General features: G+C 38.4%; 1 protein-coding gene across 1 annotated transcript in view; it reads right to left on the bottom strand.

Moving 5' to 3' along the window:
• The window catches only part of LEO1 (Leo1, Paf1/RNA polymerase II complex component, homolog (S. cerevisiae)), a 24,426-nt gene extending 6,500 nt beyond the window's left edge, over positions 1 to 17,926 (bottom strand). Inside the window, exons 1-9 of the mRNA XM_004687785.2 lie at positions 17,820 to 17,926; positions 10,800 to 11,561; positions 9,546 to 9,650; positions 6,920 to 7,014; positions 5,809 to 5,954; positions 5,013 to 5,097; positions 3,294 to 3,388; positions 2,666 to 2,800; positions 822 to 957 (exon numbers count right to left, since the gene is read on the bottom strand). Coding sequence (XP_004687842.1) covers positions 822 to 957; positions 2,666 to 2,800; positions 3,294 to 3,388; positions 5,013 to 5,097; positions 5,809 to 5,954; positions 6,920 to 7,014; positions 9,546 to 9,650; positions 10,800 to 11,561; positions 17,820 to 17,877 — 1,617 coding nt within the window. The 5' untranslated portion in view covers positions 17,878 to 17,926. The remainder of the gene's footprint in view (positions 1 to 821; positions 958 to 2,665; positions 2,801 to 3,293; positions 3,389 to 5,012; positions 5,098 to 5,808; positions 5,955 to 6,919; positions 7,015 to 9,545; positions 9,651 to 10,799; positions 11,562 to 17,819) is intronic.

Genomic DNA, 17,926 nt, shown 5'->3' with positions numbered 1-17,926 from the left:
AAAGCCAATGCTCCACTACACTACTGGGCTAGGCATTATTCCTAAATCTGTTTTAACTAACCAGCCTCCAAATACAAAATAGAAGGTGGAGGAGCGCCTAGGACTAAACCTTCAGCAGAACTTGACAGTGACAGAAATAAGACAAATCCCAAGGCAACCAGAGCGTCAACCTCACCAGGCCTGTCACACTAAGGAATGAACTGCTTGAAGCAGACAAAGCAATGGCCAGGATTAGCAGAATAAAGGGGAGGCTGTACTACTGTAATCAGTTTCTCAAATCAAAGCTGGAAGAAGGGCCAATGGTGTGAGAAAAAGCACACACACTACTTACAGACACTGCCCCAGAATTGAACTTGTGGCTAGTGACAGTCAAAACTGAAAACCTACCAAGTAGAACATTATTAAGTGATCTTAACAACCACATCCTCTTCTCAGTTCTCTTTTAGCCATTCAAATGCCTGGTCTATTCTTGCTCCATTTAGGCTAAGTCCTTTGCCTTCCCACTGTCTTTTCAGATACCCTAAATCAGACAAAGGTGATAAAAATCACCTTTGAAAATTTCTGTGAAAATCCAGCTTTTTCTAGTCACCATTTTGTTGCTGAATGCTCAGGAGCTGAGGGAAGAACCAGAGACACCTCTGTTTGTTTTACAACCATCACAGTATCTTGTGTTATTTAGCAAATAGCTAGGAAATGAACCCAGCTCCCTTTTTATGCCAAGTGGAAGAAGAAAATGTGGATCAATAAGATGATGAACAAACAATTTGGAAAATGCTAGTCTTACTACAAAAAATTCTCAGGATAAAGCTTAGCAATCATACCTTAATCATTTCTGTGCGCTGGCATTCAGGATCACGACCAGCCATTGGCAAGATTCTAATCTTCTGTGTCTTTGAACATCTGTCTGCAAGTGACAAGGTCATCTTTCTATGTGTGGCACTGTCTGTAGAGTGAGGCCTGCCAGGAAATGAACAAAAAGATCTCATTGTTTATCAAGTACATCTGTTAGCCAGTCATATTAACATCCCAAAAGCGAGGCCAGTGACCATTTACTATTCACTGGACAAAACAGGCAAGGACATTAAACTGAATATAATAGATGGGGGAGGGGGATTCCCAACTTTCTTCATTTGTGGCTCACCGAGACATTCTTAGCTCATTGGTAATGTAAAAAACTAGAAAACTGGAGTTAAAAAGGCTTCCCATTATACAATAACCTCTTGGCAGCATTCACTGAATACTAAGCATTAGACACTTATTGAGCTTTGTGTTTTACACTTGATTTCATACAGTAGCTACATTGAGGTTAATATTACAATTTATAGATTAGGAATATAAAGTAGAGAAGTTAAGAGTGTTACACAAGGTAAAAATGAGATTCAGATATAGCTCTATCTGATGCTAAAGTCCACCTCTGACATTAACATTCTCAAAATGCTGAGTCATGAACAAAATTATTATGATCCCTCTACAGGTAAGCATTTGCTAAGGGGGATGACCTGCTTTAGAGTCAGGAAAAGCAAAGCACAAACATTTCCTTGTAGTGCCCACTCTCTAGAGAAGGGGACATCCTCATCAGCTGGCCTGACTGTCCGGGTTGGTATGGCACACATCCCTGGAGTGGTATTACGTGCAGCTGCCTAAGGTTTGGCTGATTCCAACCTTCACACCCACCAAATCATTGCCTTTCTTCTGATTACATCACAGTAACAACCTCTAGTCATCAGTTAGTCTCCCAATTTTTCTAAAAAGAAAGGACCAACTGAGATGAGCAAGTATTCCAGGCCTTTTGGCCAGTATAACAATCACTAAATTACTAAATCTACACTTTGGTTTACACAACAGTGTCTTGTAAGTTTGCATAGCATGACTGGCTCCATGAGAAGCCGCAACTTTTTTTTTTTAATATAACAGTTTATTTTTACATCATTTTGTGCATTTTTCCACCTCAGTTGTAAATCCCCTTGAACAAATTTTTTTTAAACTATGCATCTTTCTTGATAAAACAGCCTTCTATGCAGTACATATTATCAGACAAATGTAAAATTCTGCTTTAAGAAAGGAACGGCAAACTATGCCACCAAATAAAGAAAATATCTGTAAACACCAAGCTCGTAAAGTCATATCCACGCAAGGTGACCAAGGATAAATTAATTCAACTTGTTTACAAAAATAAATATAATCAAGTAATGTTTTAGAATAAAGTGGCCTCACTGAATGTTTTATACTCTTAAATTACAACTGGGTGGCTTACTTAATTCTGATTTAGTATCAAAACTATCTAAATGAATGCACCATCAAATTAGGAGATATTTTCCTAAAAACCAATAGACAAGTTTAAAAATAAGAACTACCATTTATAAAATATTAATTAAGGCCTTAGAATGAAAAAATAAAATAACTTAATGTATGGCTCATGAGCTCTTTTCTATTCAATCAGCCCATCAGTCCTACTACCCCCAAATATAAGAACAGAAAAAATTGAAATAGCAACTTGTAATGAACTTGATAAAATAGAATATGAACTTTCAGAGATGAGAACCAGATTTTGGTCTTTGGAGAACTATAGTGGGGGTAATGTCAATTGGGAGTTAGGAATTTTGGACAACGTGGACATTTCACTGCTTTTTACCACAACAAATAATATATTGATAGGCAGGGTTACCTGAATGTGAGCTTGGTTTTAAAGACAGCTTGCCCCTGTAGACCAGTACCTTGTCTGATAAAAAGATGATTGTGATCACCCTGCAGTGGGGCTTTGTAAACATCAAACACTTCATTGCCTAAATGCAGGGACATGCTGAAAAGAATAAACAATTCACACATTAAAGAAAGCTTTTATTCTACCCTTTTACATTACTTAAAATGTTATTCAGCTGTTGCTTTCTCTTCTTACATAGATTTCAGAAGAGAGTAAAGGAGGCAGGATGCAAAAAAATGCCTTAACATAAACAAAACATGCTGTGATAGTTACTCAGCCGACTATTTTCCCAGTGAAAGAGCCTCTCTAAAATGGCAATTTACTGTGAGCAGCTTGCAGTGAGGAGAGGAGCTCATCTACCTTGGCCACAGTGGCTGACCCCATTTTCAGCTCACTTTTAATGTCTCCACCAGCCTGTATGACCCTCAAGTGCTTATTTATTTTCCTCACTTTTATTATGTAGTACCAGGAAGTAATCAGTGGATTTCTTTCCTAAACAAGAGGTATCCCCCAATAGGCCCTAATTCCAAAACTTGATCCTCCCTACTGACATTCTGGTCATTTCAATGCTCTGCGGCAACTGCATGCTCACCTCCCGTCTGACCACTTGACTATCCGAGCGTTGCTTTCTTTAATTTCATTTCCTTCTTCATCCCGGCGTATCCTCCATCTTATAGTATTTTCTACCTGTTTTAAAAACAAATGGCACTGTCATTTATACGACTCCGTACTTCTTTTCTCAAAGGCATAGAAACATAGAATAAGCATATATAAGTAATGACAGAAAAAATATGATTAAATGAATTTCTGAGCTCCTAAGGCTGATAGTTAAGGAAGCTTAAGTGTCAGAGCACTTAAGCAGATGCTAAATCTGCAGTAGCCCTAGGACATTTGAAGACACATTCAGGGCTGCATAAGGATAGGCGGTAAATCTGAGATTACATGAAATAATAACTTAGAACTGAAACTCCCTATATAAAGTAGGTCTCTCATAGAGTTAAAAACCCTGTAATTGGAGGATCAGAAAACTCTGCCTACTCGAGAAGGGAGATGGAGAAGCTCCCCAAATATGGGAAAGGAAAAAGAAGCACTCTGAATTTACACCAAGTCCGACAGGTTTAGAGTCCAGCTTTATCTTTTTTTAAGATTTATTTTATTTACTTATGCATACAAGAACTGGGCTGTAGGCCAAAGTTGTGAGGGTAAGAGGAGTCACCAGAGACAGAGTGGGGAGCAGAACAGGCAGGCTGAAATATACTGTTGACGGGAGCAGAGGGTAAAGCAGAAAGGTCTGCTGCGCCACGTAGGTCAGTCAGCTCCCTGGCCAGGGATCAAGGCCCCTGAGCTCACCTTTATCTGGTGGGGAAACACCAAGCCTATACAGACAACAATGAAGAGCTTCCTAAAATAAAAAACACTCTATTGAAATTAAAAACTCAATGGGACTTCTAGTAAAAGACAGTGTTCTAAATGCATGTCGTTTATCACTGCTGCCTGCTGAAACCTACGAAAGTGACAATAAAGAAAGCATGGAGGGGGCCTCCCTGGTGGCACAAAGGGTTAAGTCTCAGAGCGAAGAAGCTATCCACAGCCACTGCAGCACTAGTTCCCAGCTGACCAGGGAGCTGAGCAACATGGCGGCACAGACCTCTCCTGTGTCACCCACTGCTCCCCACAGCAGTGTATTTCAGTACTTCTGACTGTTCTGCTTCCACTCTTGTCTCTGGTGAATCCTTTCTTCACGCCACAACTCTGGCTTATAGCCCAGCTCTTGTGTGCATAAATAAATAAAATCTTTAAAAAAGCTCCCACTATCACCACTTAGATTCTCTGGGTCTTCACTCTTTTGGCTACAACTGCCCTTGCTACTGGGTCCTCTAACCACCCTCCCCCTCACTTTGCTTCTTTATTCCTCATTAACTAAACAAGTGACTGTGAAGTCAACTAACTAAAGAACTCAGTATTCATCAATTAAATATGTCATGTGAGATGTTTCAAAATAGTCTGGGGAAGGGGAGGGGAAATGGAAATGTTCAACTTCACAACTGTTAAAGTGAGTGATGATGAAGGGAGAAATATGATGTAAGAAGACAAAAAATTTTTTTAAACCCACAAAAAATTATGAACTGAAAAAAAGTAAAGTGATACCGTGACAGAAAAGCTATATGGTTTCTTCCTTAAAATATTCTGAAAAGGCAGATCATTTGCTGATAAAATAGGAAACATAAAAAATCATTTCCTGAATTTCAAACCTCAAATACATATTCTCGGATTTTACTGTATAAAAGAAAAAAAAAGTACCACATAGTACCTTTAGTTTTAACCTGGTTCTACCTTCTTCATCTAGCATTTCTTCATCCTCAAATTCATCTTCATAATACTGAGGATCAAAAGGTCTACAAATTGTTTAAAAATAAATCATTAGTGACATTTTGAAAGGCATATTATTACTGCTATGTCAAAATACTCTACTAATACTTATCATTATACTAAAAAATTGCAATTACATGTACAATTCAAACAAACATTCAAATTACTGTACCTTCTTAAAATTTGATTTAATAGCTATTGCTTGGAACAATGTGTAAGCAAGGCTAAATTTTCAAAATATCTTTATTCTTACTATGTAAGTTTTAGAAAGAAGAGGTCACAAATGCTTTGGCTCTCATTAATTTACACAGGGGAAAAATTAAATCACATAAGAGCTTGCAAATTACTTAAGTGATAATGCCCATTAACATAATGCCCATTAACACTGTATAACTGTCTGAAACCATCTAGGTCCATGTCTAGGTCCATTTGCTGCTACTGTGGACATCTGCAGCTCCTCTAGAAAATTTCACCACTTTCAATGTTGGCTTTTTACAGCTCTATCAGTTAAAAACACTCAAAGACTTTTGATGTCTGTTTATTCACAAGAAAACAGCAAACTGCTAGAATCAATTACAAGTATTAAAAGTCTGCTTTACCAGCAGTCCACACTTTTCCTATCACAGGATATGCTCCATTTATTTTGTCAGAGACACATGATTAATTTTCCATTGGATGGTAAGTTCACGCATGTAAAGTAAGAAAAACATCAAGCAGTTTTAATTGCATCCCCTTACCTGGGCTCTACACTGAGAAAGTTGGGCAATTTAACAAAATATAAGTCGTTCCCTAAATCAGTGTTTACTTTGGGTATTTCTACTTCTATCCTGGTCTCAGGAATTGGTTCCTCTTCCTGTTGATCCTGAGGCAATCCATTTTCATCCTAGTAAAAGATGCACAAAATTTTAGTGCCTAATGTGACCACAGAAATGGCTTAGGCAGCTTCCATACTTTACTTAGGTAGGCAATTAAGCATACTCAGAGATACCATTTTAGGGCTAAAATAGTCCTCAACCTCCTTCCGTACCTATATCTCAGAAAATACCTCAAGAGAAAGCATCAATATAAGAAAACATCTCTTTTATTAGAACTCTCTGGTACATATTCACACAGAAGTGTGAAATTAATCAACACTTCAATATGGAGTCACTATCAATTAAAATCAATTAGATTACTAACATAGCATATACTTCTTGGTATAAGGGAGAAAAACAAACCAATGGTCCTCAAACTTAGATCCTCACAATCTAATCTCTTAATGGTCCTCAAACTTAGATCCTCACAATCTAATCTCACATTAACATCATGTCTTGTCTCTTTCACACTGGTATCCCCTATTAGCAACATCTTACAAAATGACAGTATAGTATCACAACCAAAAATCAGATACAAAAGATTACCATCATCACAAAGATTCGTGTTGCACTTTTATAACCATACTCACTTCTTTTGCTCCAGTCCCTCTTTAGTATTAGGCAACTACTAACCCTTGCCCCAAGTCTGTAATTTTGTCACCTGAAGAATATTATATAAAGGGAATCATGCCTTACATAACTTTTGGAATTGTTTTTTTCCCTCACACAGCATAATTCTCTGGAATTTCATCCAAGTTACTGCACGTAGCAATAGTTCAAACCTTTTCAATGCTAAGTAACATTCCACAGAAAGGATGTGCTGGGGTAGTTATTTCTATATTCCCTATAACCAAGAGCTCCCTAAATAACTAATAAAGTCATCTGTTCATTCTTCATTCAGTTATCAACATTCCATTCTTGACATAAAAGACGCTTAAGCCTCTAGAACTTCTTACCTAGCCTTAAATAGGTTCACAGTGGTAATTTTACTTACAACAGGCTGTCCTGGAGTAGGTGGTTTATCTTCTCCATCACTCCCTGAGGATATATCATCTGCACCTCCAAACAGATCCATGGTTCCATTATTATCTTCAATGAAGGAAGAGAAATGCACAGTATAAATATCCATAAAAGAGGGAAGAGGTAAATCCAATGAAAGGAAAGCTTATAGCAAGCATTTCCCCCATTATCCCCCACATCATTTTCTGCATCCTTGTTCTACTTCCCTCTTTTCTCAGGAGCCCTGATGTCCTCCTACAGTCCAAAGTTTGGACTGGAGCACTCCATATGGTCCAATGACCAACGTCCCTCATGTTTCAAAATTAGTGGTCCATTCCTGTATCCAGGCCCCATCCTCTCAGGCAGAAATTCACGAAGATATAGAACAAAACATTAACAACAATATGTAATAAATCAACCAACCAAGGTGGGATGGTAGAGGGGAGGGTGAATAAAAAGATAGAAGTGGATTGTTTGAAACTGAGATTACAGAAGAATTATAATTATTGGTGATGGTACAGGCTAGAATAAAACTATGGCAATGAATTACTGATACAGGGTGGATGACCAGATAGATGATTGGAAAAGGGGGCAAACTTATTAGAACAGCAAAAATCCAGAACACTGACAATAGTAAATGCTAATGAAAAACAGGGAGTGACAGGAACTTTAACATTGTCGAGAATGCAAAAGTAATATAATTGCTTTGGAAGACAGTTTCCTGGTTTTGTAAAAAAAACTAAACACATTCTTATTATACATTTCAACAATCATGATGTTTGGTTCGTACCCAGTGATTAACAGGTAAATTCACAAAGCACAGAGGATTTTTAAGTCAGTGAAACAACGCTGTATGACACCATAATGATGGACACATGACATACATTTGCCCAAACCCACACAATACACAACCTTAAAATTAAACCTTAAAGTAAAACATGGTCTTTGGGTGACTATGATGTGAAAATGTAGGTTCATCAACTCTAACAAATGTACCACTCTGGAAAAGAATGTTGATGTGTGGTGGTAATGGGTACACGAAAATATCTCTGTACCTCCCTCTCAATTTTCCTGTGCAGGAGAAGAGGGAGCAGAATTAGAAGCAGCAGTGGTAGCAGCAGCAGCAGCAGCAGTGGGGGAGAGGGAGGAGGAAGAGAAGGGGAAATGGCAACGGCAAAGGCAAGGCAGCCCACGGTAATGAAAAGGTCAGCTATATGATAAAAGCACAACTACAACCCAACCCATCCATTCTCAAGTTCCTTCTTGATTTATTTTCTTCTTAGTTTTATCAACTTTCAACATACTTTATATTTAATGTACTTACTGGGCTATATTATCAGTCTTCCCCCTACACACACCCTAACTCCACCATAATGTGGATTCTACAAGAGAAAGGTCTTTATCTGTTGTGATTGCTGCTACATTCCTAGTGTCCAGAACAGTACCAGCACAAAGCAGACTTTCAGTAAATAACTGTAAACACAATGAGAGAATGAGCATATCATTCTCACGATAACCCTCAACGACGCTTAGCATCATCCCCCTTTTACAGATCAGAAAACTGAAGTATAGTTAGTAATAAATTTAACCAAAAACATATAGTTGGAAAGTACAAAGATTTCAACTTGGATCATCTCAATCCATATCTATGATAACTAGTAGTTATATCCAAAGAGCCTTAAGAAAATCCCAGAGCTTGTGTTCTATCCAGCTTTCTCTCTGGCTGACTCCTTTACCCATTTGCTTTACTTTACTATGTGACCTACGATAATTTCTATAAGATACTTAACTTTAGTGCCTAATTTTATCATTCAGCACAACAATGGCTATGCATAATCAAACTATCAAAGTTATATTTGCTTTCACTTTATACTAACATCTTTACTGTATACTGTTAAACCATTTGAAACAGTCATACACAGAGAGATGCACAGGTAGATCTTTAGTTCTTACTATTTTACTTAAACTGGTTTTTTTTTTAAGATTTATTTTTATTTATTTGTGCATACAGAACTGGAGTACAGGCCAGAGGCTCAGGGGCAGCAAGAGGCTTCACCAGAGACAGAGTGGGGAACTGAACAGGCAGATCAACGAAGTACACTGCTGAGGGGAGCAGTGGGAGGGTCAGGAGAGGTCTGCCACGCCATGTAGTCACCTCTGGGGCAGGTGGGAATCAACCTCATGCGGAAGTGGCTTTAGATTCTCAGTTCTGTGCTTTAACCTGCTGCGCCACCAGGGAGGGCCTGAACTGGGTTTTTATGAACTCTTCAACTAACCCAGAGCTTAAAGAATCAGGTTCTTCATCTAAAATTAACCCACCAACTTAAGAACAAGCTGCCCTGTAACTGCTATTATTCAAACTGAAGAATAAATATTGCCACTTCCATCCCTGACAGAGAATAAGCCCTCTAAGAATATATTCACTCTAATTATAAACAAAGGATCAAGTTCTTCAACTGATTAGGCACAACCATTTTCCCACATTTGTAAATTCTTCCCTTGTATAATAGTATATCACTCTTTTCTGTGGGTCTTACAGCCAAACCAAATTCTAAGTTAAATGAAGAAAGAGGGGTGACAATTAGTCTATTTATTTATATATTTACATTTATATAGCATACCTTTGGGGACCTCAATGTCACTCTCTGCTTCTGAATCAGATGCAATTGCATTCTTGCGTTTCATTCGTAAAACTTCATCTTCACTATCACTGCCTCTGGCAGATTCTGTAAGACAAGAATTACACATTCTGCATAATCAGTCACATCATAACTTTGAGTTACAACACTAGGGATAAACTATGATACATCCATGCCATGGAAAAGTACTAAGCAATAAATAACAAGCTATTGAAATATGCAACAATCTGGTAGATCTCGGATGTTTTGATACGTAAAGGTAGCTTAAGTGATACTAGGTTGGCCTGGGAGAAAAATGCCATTGAAAGAAAAAAGGGTACATATTGTACAATTCCATTCATAGGATGACATTATCGAAAAGACAAAACTTAGTGACAGGTTACTTGTTGCCAGGGGTGAAGAGTGCAATACAAAAGGGTAGCACGGGAGGATTTAGGGTCTTAGAACTGCTTTGTATCCTAACTGATAGTGGTTACACAAATCTATACACATATTGACATTAATAAAACTGAACAAGTCAACTTATTAGAGTTAATTTAAAAATAAAATTAAGGAACAATAATTTCTGTAAGAAGAAAAACAGAAAAGTAGACTGAAACTTACTAAATTTCTTTATAACTCATTACAGAGGGGAGGGGAAAGGAGTTTAAAGCAATGAATGGGAAAAATATATCATTATTTCTGGATGATGCAACTGTTTACCTAAAAACTTCAAGAAAACCAACAGAACCAATGTAGAACTAGTTAGTTAAACAGAGTGACCACTTAAAAGATTCCCTACTATGACCCTAGTCTTATGTTAGTCTGCTATTATTTGGGAAACAGTAGATGAATCTTAAAGATTCTTTAGTTATTCAACACTAATTCTACTCTCAACTAGTTACTTAATACTTACCATGGCTATAGTCACCTGGCGCATGCTCTTTAGTTATCCAGGGATGACTATTCTATTCATTATTTCACTACTCTAGCACCACACATCTCTGTCCTTTTTATTTTTCTCCTGATTTATTGTCAGTTAACAGATGGAGGGGGAAGAGATAAGAGATAGTAAATGGATTAAGGGGGAATTTTTAGAACAAAATATATACTATCAGGAAAAGGTTGAAACAGGAATAGAGTGAAAAAAATAAATAGGGTAGTAAAGCTATGGATAAAAAAAAAAAGAGAACAAATAGGTCACTGCTGTATATAAATGGCTCTTCTAACCCATTTGGCTCTCATGAATGTATTTACCTGATTTATGGTCCTGATCCTCATCATCATCTGAATGCCTGGGTTCTTCATCTGAGGCCTGTGGTCTTTCATCGTCAGAATTTTGCATCTTCTCCTCATCAGACATCTGTGGCCTCTCTTCATCGTCAGAATTCTGTTTCTCGTCCTCATTATCAGAGGCTGCTGGTCGTTCATCATCATCAGAATTAGGCTTCTCCTCTTCAGATAGTTGTTGTCTTTCATCATCTGAAAGTTGAGGTCTCTCCTCATCATCTGTGTTTTGCATTTTCTCATCATCATCATCAGAATTCTGCAGCTTATCTTCATCAGATCCTTGGGCTCTATCCTCATCATCAGAATTCTGTATCTTTTCATCATCTGATTGGTCACTTTTATCTTCTCTGCCCCATTTTTCATCATCTGAATGTGCTTTTTCAGAACCTTCTGCTTCTGAGTGATGACTCCCTCCATCTGATCTGTGACCTTCATCTTCATCATCATTGTGAGTTTCTGACCCACTGTGCTGATCTACATCTGAGGCGTCATTGTCTTCATGGTCAGATCGTTCAGACACTTCTGATCTATTGTCTGATCTTTCTGAATGATTATCACTCCCACTATGATGAGATACTCCCTCATCCTCACTGTCATCTCCAAACAGTTCCTTATTACTTGGTTTTCCTGAGTCACCTCTTTCATCTTGATCACTCTCACTTCCAGAGGCATTACTGCCAGAAGCAACATTCTCTTGATCAGAGTCCGAGTCAGAACCAGAATCAGAATCTATAGGATGATGCAAAAAGAAAAGACAATGTAAGGAACATCAAAAATCAATCCTAACATTTTTTGATGACTTGAAGCTAACAGTGCAACTTAATGGTGCGAAAATCACTATGGAAGGGGGCAGAATGGACCTCATTTGACAAAATCCATGGTGATTGATTAGTTATAATCTCTGGTGGATCACTGAAGGGCTGGCTTGAAGGATGGCCTTTATCTCACCTAACTTGGAACTTTCCCAGTGCAGTTACTTGGGTATGCATGGTAAACATTTACAAGCAAATATATTAGTTTCCTCTGCCTGGGACAATGGATAGTATTTGGGGTCAACAACAGACTAACCAAAAGCTTAAGAGAAAGGAATGACATGATATACAGAAAAAGGCTTTTAAAAGATCCCAAATACCCCTGGAAATCTGAAAGGCAACACACGTCTAGGGTTCGCACTGTTGGCTAACTTTCAGCTCCAGGAAACTCAGGAAATGAAGACTGAGATAGGTTGCAAATTGCATGTTTGAGTGTTGAAAGTATTCCCCAACAAACACATGAAGGAACCTACATTTTATGGGGGAGGGGCATCTAAGTATTTAAAGAAATTTCTGTTCAAGCTCTATAGTTACCACTAAGCTAACAGAACAGAAAGGTTAATTATCACACACAATAAAAATTGCAATCTTTAGAAAATTAGTTGCTGAAAGTCATTAAATAATAACATCTACAACAAACAACAACAACAAATGTGATTTCTGGAGCTGCCATATTATGATGTTAAAAATGACCAGTTAGGGCCCTTCCTGGTGATGCAGCGGGTTAAAGCACAGCACTAAGAAGCTAAAGCCACTTCCACATGAGTTCGATTCCCGCCTTCCCTGGAGGAGATCCACATGGCTGGCAGACCTCTCATGACCCTCCTACCCCCCCAACCCCTCCTCCTGCTCCCCTCAGCAGTGTACTTCATCGATCTGCCTGTTCTGCTCTCCACTCTGTCTTTGGTGAATCCTCTCACCCTCCAATTCTCTGGCCTGTACCCCAGTTCCATATGAATAAATAAATAAATCGTTAAAAAAAATACGACCAGTTAACAACAAATATTACAAGGTCTGCAAAGAAAGAAGTATGGCCCATGTAGATAAACAAAAACCTAGAAACTGCCCTTGAAGACACTAAGATAATGATTTCTTAGCACAAAGTGACTCTCAATAAAAAGGTATTATATTATCAAAACACACACACCACACACACACACACACACACACCCCTAGAAAATTTCAGAAATTAAACAACAAAGGAAATTTTCACTATAATTGCGCAGGAACAAAGAATTAGTAAAATTTTTTTTAAAGATTCAGTAATTTATGCATACAGAATTGGGGTATAAGCCAGAGGTGCAGGGGCAGTGAAAGGATTCACTAGAGACAGAGAGGGGGCCTGAACAGGCAGATCGGCCAAGTACACTGCTGAGGGGAGCAGTAGGCGGGTCAGGAGAGGTCTGCTGTGCCAGGTGGATCACCTCCGGGTTATGGGATCGAACTTGCCCTGAGCGGCTGCGGTTCGCTTGTAGTACTGAGTCCCAACCCACTGCGCCACCAGGGAGGGCCCGAGAATTAATAAATTTTAAGATAGGTTAAAAATAGTGCAAAATGAGTAAGTAAAGCTTAAAACACGCGTGAGAGACCATTAAATAACCAATATATATATAATGGCAATAAAAGAGAGAAAGGGCAGAAAGAATATATGAAGAAATAATGGCTTAAAAACTTTCTAAATCAGGCCCTCCCTGGTGGCGCAGCGGGTCAAAGCACAGCACTAAGAAGCTTAAGCCACTTCCTCATGAGTTAGATCCCTGCCTGCCCCAGAGGTGACCACATGGCATGGCAGACCTCTCCTGACCCGCCCGCTGCTCCCCTCAGCAGTGTACTTCGTCAATCTGCCTGTTCTGCTCCCCACTGTGTCTCTGGTGAATCCTCTCACCCTCCGCATCTCTGGCCTGTACCCCAGTTCTGTATGAATAAATAAATATATCTTTAAAAAAAATACTTTCTAAATCAGATGAAGATATCAACCTACTTACATCCAGAAAGATCAATAAATCTCAAGTAGGATAAAGTGAGGTACATCACTCTCAAAATGTCTAAGACAAAGATAAAAAGAACCCTGAAAACAGCAAAAGAAGCAACTTGAGCCATATGAGATCCTCAAAAAAGGTAACAGCTAATACCAGAAATAAACTTTTGTATACTACTGAAATCAAACTGGCATTAATCCAAACTTGATTGTTAATATATTAGATGTTAACTGGAAGCATAAAAAAAGAAAAAGCTAAAAAAAAAAATACAGGAAAAAAAGTAACAAAAACTGAATCAAAACAGTTCTTAATGAAAAAAATAACTTCTAAAAGATAGCAATAGAGAAATTAATAAACAAAAAAGATGACACATAGAAAATAAGTGGCAGAAGTCTTCCTTATCAATAATTTTAATGTAAATGGATTAACCTCTTCACTGAATAGGCAGAAATTGAAGAGTGGAAGTAAAAAATGATCCATCTATATGCTGCTAAAAGTGACTTACTTTAGAAACAAATTAAAAATGGAATGATGGGAGAAGATGCCACATAAATAGTTACCAAAAGAGGGCCATAGTACCTAAACTGATATTAAACAAATTAAACCTTGCAATAAAATTGTTAAGACAAAAAGGACATTTTAAAATCATAAAACAATCAATCCACATGAAAACATAGCAACTTTAAACATATATCTTCCTACAGTGACAGAACTGAAGGGAGAAACAGCTGAAAAATAGTTGGAAACTTTAATATCCTATTTACAACTAGACAGAGATCAATAAAGAACCTGAGGACATGAGTAATATGATCTAGCCTTCCTATTTTAGACATCAATAGGATACTCTACCCACTAACAGCAGAATATACATTGTTATCAAGTATACACAAAACACTCCCCAGCATAGATTATGTTAGAACAGAAACCAAGACTCAGCAAGTTTAACTTTAAACCATATCACAGGTCTTTTCTACCCTCAATGAAATAAAATGGAAATCAGCAAAAAAAGGAAATATCTAAGTAAGTGAAAATTTAACATTGCACTCAAATGATCAAAGAAGAAATCACAAGACAAATTAGAAAAAACTTCAAGATGAATGAAAATGAAAACACAGCATATCATCACTTATGGAGGCAGGGAAATCAGTACTCAAAGGGAAATTTGTAGCTGTAAACAGTAAGAATAATCTCAAATTGATACCTGGGCTTATACTTCAAAAATAAAATAAAATTAAATTAAATTAAACTAATCCCAAAGCAAGCAGAAGGGAAGAAATTAGGGGAGCTATCAATGAAACAGAGATAAAAAAGTAAGAATAGAGTCAATGAAATCAAGTCTATTCTTTGAAAACAGAATTGACAAGCTGACCAAAAAACACCAAAACTAAAACTACTGATATAAGGAATGAAAACAGGAACATTTCTACTGACTACAGAAATAACAAAGTTTATAAGAATTAAAAATAACCGTATATAAACAAATTACATGACCTACATGAAATAACTACCACATTTACTGAAGACAAAATAGAAAATCTGAATAGAGAAGTAGGATTTATTAGAAATAAAAAAAAAATTTTCAGTGAAAAATTCAGGCCCATATGGCTTCATTGGTGAATCTTAACAAATGTTAAATGTGTTAAATACTTATCCTTTTCAAAGCCTCTCAGATTTTTGAAGCAAAGAAACACCTCTTAACTCAATCTATGAGGCCAGCATTACCTTTTACCAAAGTCAAATACATCACACACAAAAAGAAAACTACAGACCAGTATCCCATGTGAACACAAATGGAAAAATACCAGCAAACCAAATCCAACACCACATTAGATAAACACCATGACCAAAAGAGAGTTAAATAGGCTTAAAGAATGGCCCAACATCTAAAAATAAAGTGAAATATTGTATTAATAAAGAATAAGGAAAGTATGTGATCATTTACAGATAAATGGCATTTGACAGAATTAACACCCTTTCATGATAGAACTATTCAACAAACCAGGAAGAGAAGGTATTTTACCTGATAATAACCATGACATCATATGTAATGGTGACTCCTTCTAAGACCACGAATAAGACAAGGATATCCACTATCATTTCGACTCAACATACACAGAAAAGTTCTCTTTGGGGGCAATCAGAAAAGAAAAGGCATCCAAATTAGAAAAGACAGAAAACTAATCACTTTTACTCAATATGTATAGCAATTAGGCAAGGGAAAGAAAAGACATCCACATTTGAAAAGATGAAAACACGCACAAACTAGGGCTAATATAGTCATCTCAAGGTTGGAGAATACAAGATTAACATACAGGACCCTCCCTGGTGGTGCTGCTATCAACAGCCACTGCAGCAAGAGTTCAACCCCTGGCCAGGAAGCTGACACATATGGTGCAGTAGACCTCTTCTGTTTCAGCCACTGCTTCCTTCAGTGTACTTCAGTAGATTTGCCTATTCTGTTCCCCACTCTGTTTGGTGGATCCTCTCGCCCCCCCACCCCCATCTCTGGCATATACGCCGGCCCTTTTATGCATAAAAAAATAAGTCTTTAAAAAATAACATACAAAAATCAGTTGTACTTCCATATGCTAGCAATGAATAACTTAAAAATAGTTTTAAAAAATTTCACTAGCAATAGTACCCAAAATAAAATACTTGGGAATCAATTTAATCTAGGAGGTACAGGACTTATACAATTAAAAACAATAAAACTAAAGAAAATCTGGGATATTAATAGATGAAAAAAAAAAGTCTGGGCCTAGGGAGGGATTCTACCCATTGTTCAAGAAATTTACAAGGTATAGCTATTTTTCACAGCTCTCTCAGTCCAGAAAGATAATGAAATGTGCTAGCCAGACTAGGAATTACCCTGTCACATTCATACTACCTTCAGGCCCAAAAGAAAGCTTCAAAGACAGATTTGGACATAAATGCTAGAGAATACAATTCTTCAATGATAAAGATGGAAGAAAGTGGCAATAGACTTAAAAGAAAGTAAAACACTAAACCCAGAGAAGCAAACATCTCATATATCACTTCCCAATATTCTAAGCTTACAATGGGAAAAAGACCCACAAGGCGCAGCAGACCTCTCCTGTCTTGCCCCCTGCTCCCCTTGCAGTGTATCTCAGTAGATCTGCCTGTTCTGCTCCCCACTCTGTCTCTGGTGAATCCTCCCGCCCCCCTGTACCTTTGGTCTACACACCAGTGCTTGTATGCATAACTGTATAAATCCTTAAAAAAAAAAAAAAAGGTAGTGAAACAAGAGTTAGTCTAAGATGCTTTATACTTCTAATCATCCAGGATAGAACCACGTGGATACCAATGTGGGTGGAGCCCTCACACTAAATTCCCATCACAATACTATACGGTAAGGGAGGGGGGAAATAATGTAATTTGCTAAGAAAACTGTAAATACATTACTTTGAGCCTGGAGGTTGCAAGAATCATAAACTTGGAATTGCGTCGCTTCTCACTTCGAATAGCTCTTGATTACATTTCAAAGTTAAATATCCGGTCTTTGCGCCAGAAATACTTCCATACACCATAAACATGTATTTAGTTGTCCAATTCATCAACATATCCTTTCTCTGTCCTCTCCAAACAGACTTCCCATGCTCCCAGGACCAATACCACAGAACCAAGAAATTCTAGAAGGCACATTCTCTTCAATGTATATAATGCCAGTGTGTAGCCCTATCCCAGTATCCACAATCTCTTTAGCCAGACATCTCAAACTCCCAATGACCCCATCCTCTGGAGTATTCAAGTAACATTCCGAGTCCCTCTGTAAATTCGTCCACCCGCTTCCCATATTCCTGAACATCATATTTCCATTCATTCAGAAACAGTCCTCAATCGGCGCTGGGCTGTGCAAGGCAGGGCAAAGGAAGGACCTCTAGGTTGCTCTAGGAGCAATGGTTCGCGACCCCTTCGTTGCACAAGCTCCCCGGCACCTCATTCCACTCACGCCAAGACCCTCCAGGTGCACACAGCGAGAGACCCCCAAGCCCGCCCGCCCACTGGGGGAGGATGGCACCACCCGGAGGGCAGGGGGCGCGGAGACTAGAGCCGAGGAGGCGCCACCACTCGCCCGCAGCGCCCCAGCGATCGCAGATCCGGAACCCGACGGCCCTCCGGCTGCTGCCACAGAAATCCCACCACGCAGCCCTCCCCCTAAGTCCAGCCAGCTCCACCTTTACGCTCAGCTTCGCTCTCGGCTTCGCTGCCGAAGAGGTCCTCCATATCCGCCATTGCCGCGCACGTCCGCCGCCGCTCCGCTGGGGGCGGCTCCGCGACCGTC

This window comes from Condylura cristata, unplaced genomic scaffold, assembly GCF_000260355.1.
Source record: "Condylura cristata isolate star-nosed mole 26May11 unplaced genomic scaffold, ConCri1.0 scaffold00023, whole genome shotgun sequence".
NCBI lineage: Eukaryota > Metazoa > Chordata > Mammalia > Eulipotyphla > Talpidae > Condylura > Condylura cristata.
Note: the sequence above shows the minus strand (reverse complement) of the source record. Positions and strands in the feature narration are given on the sequence as shown.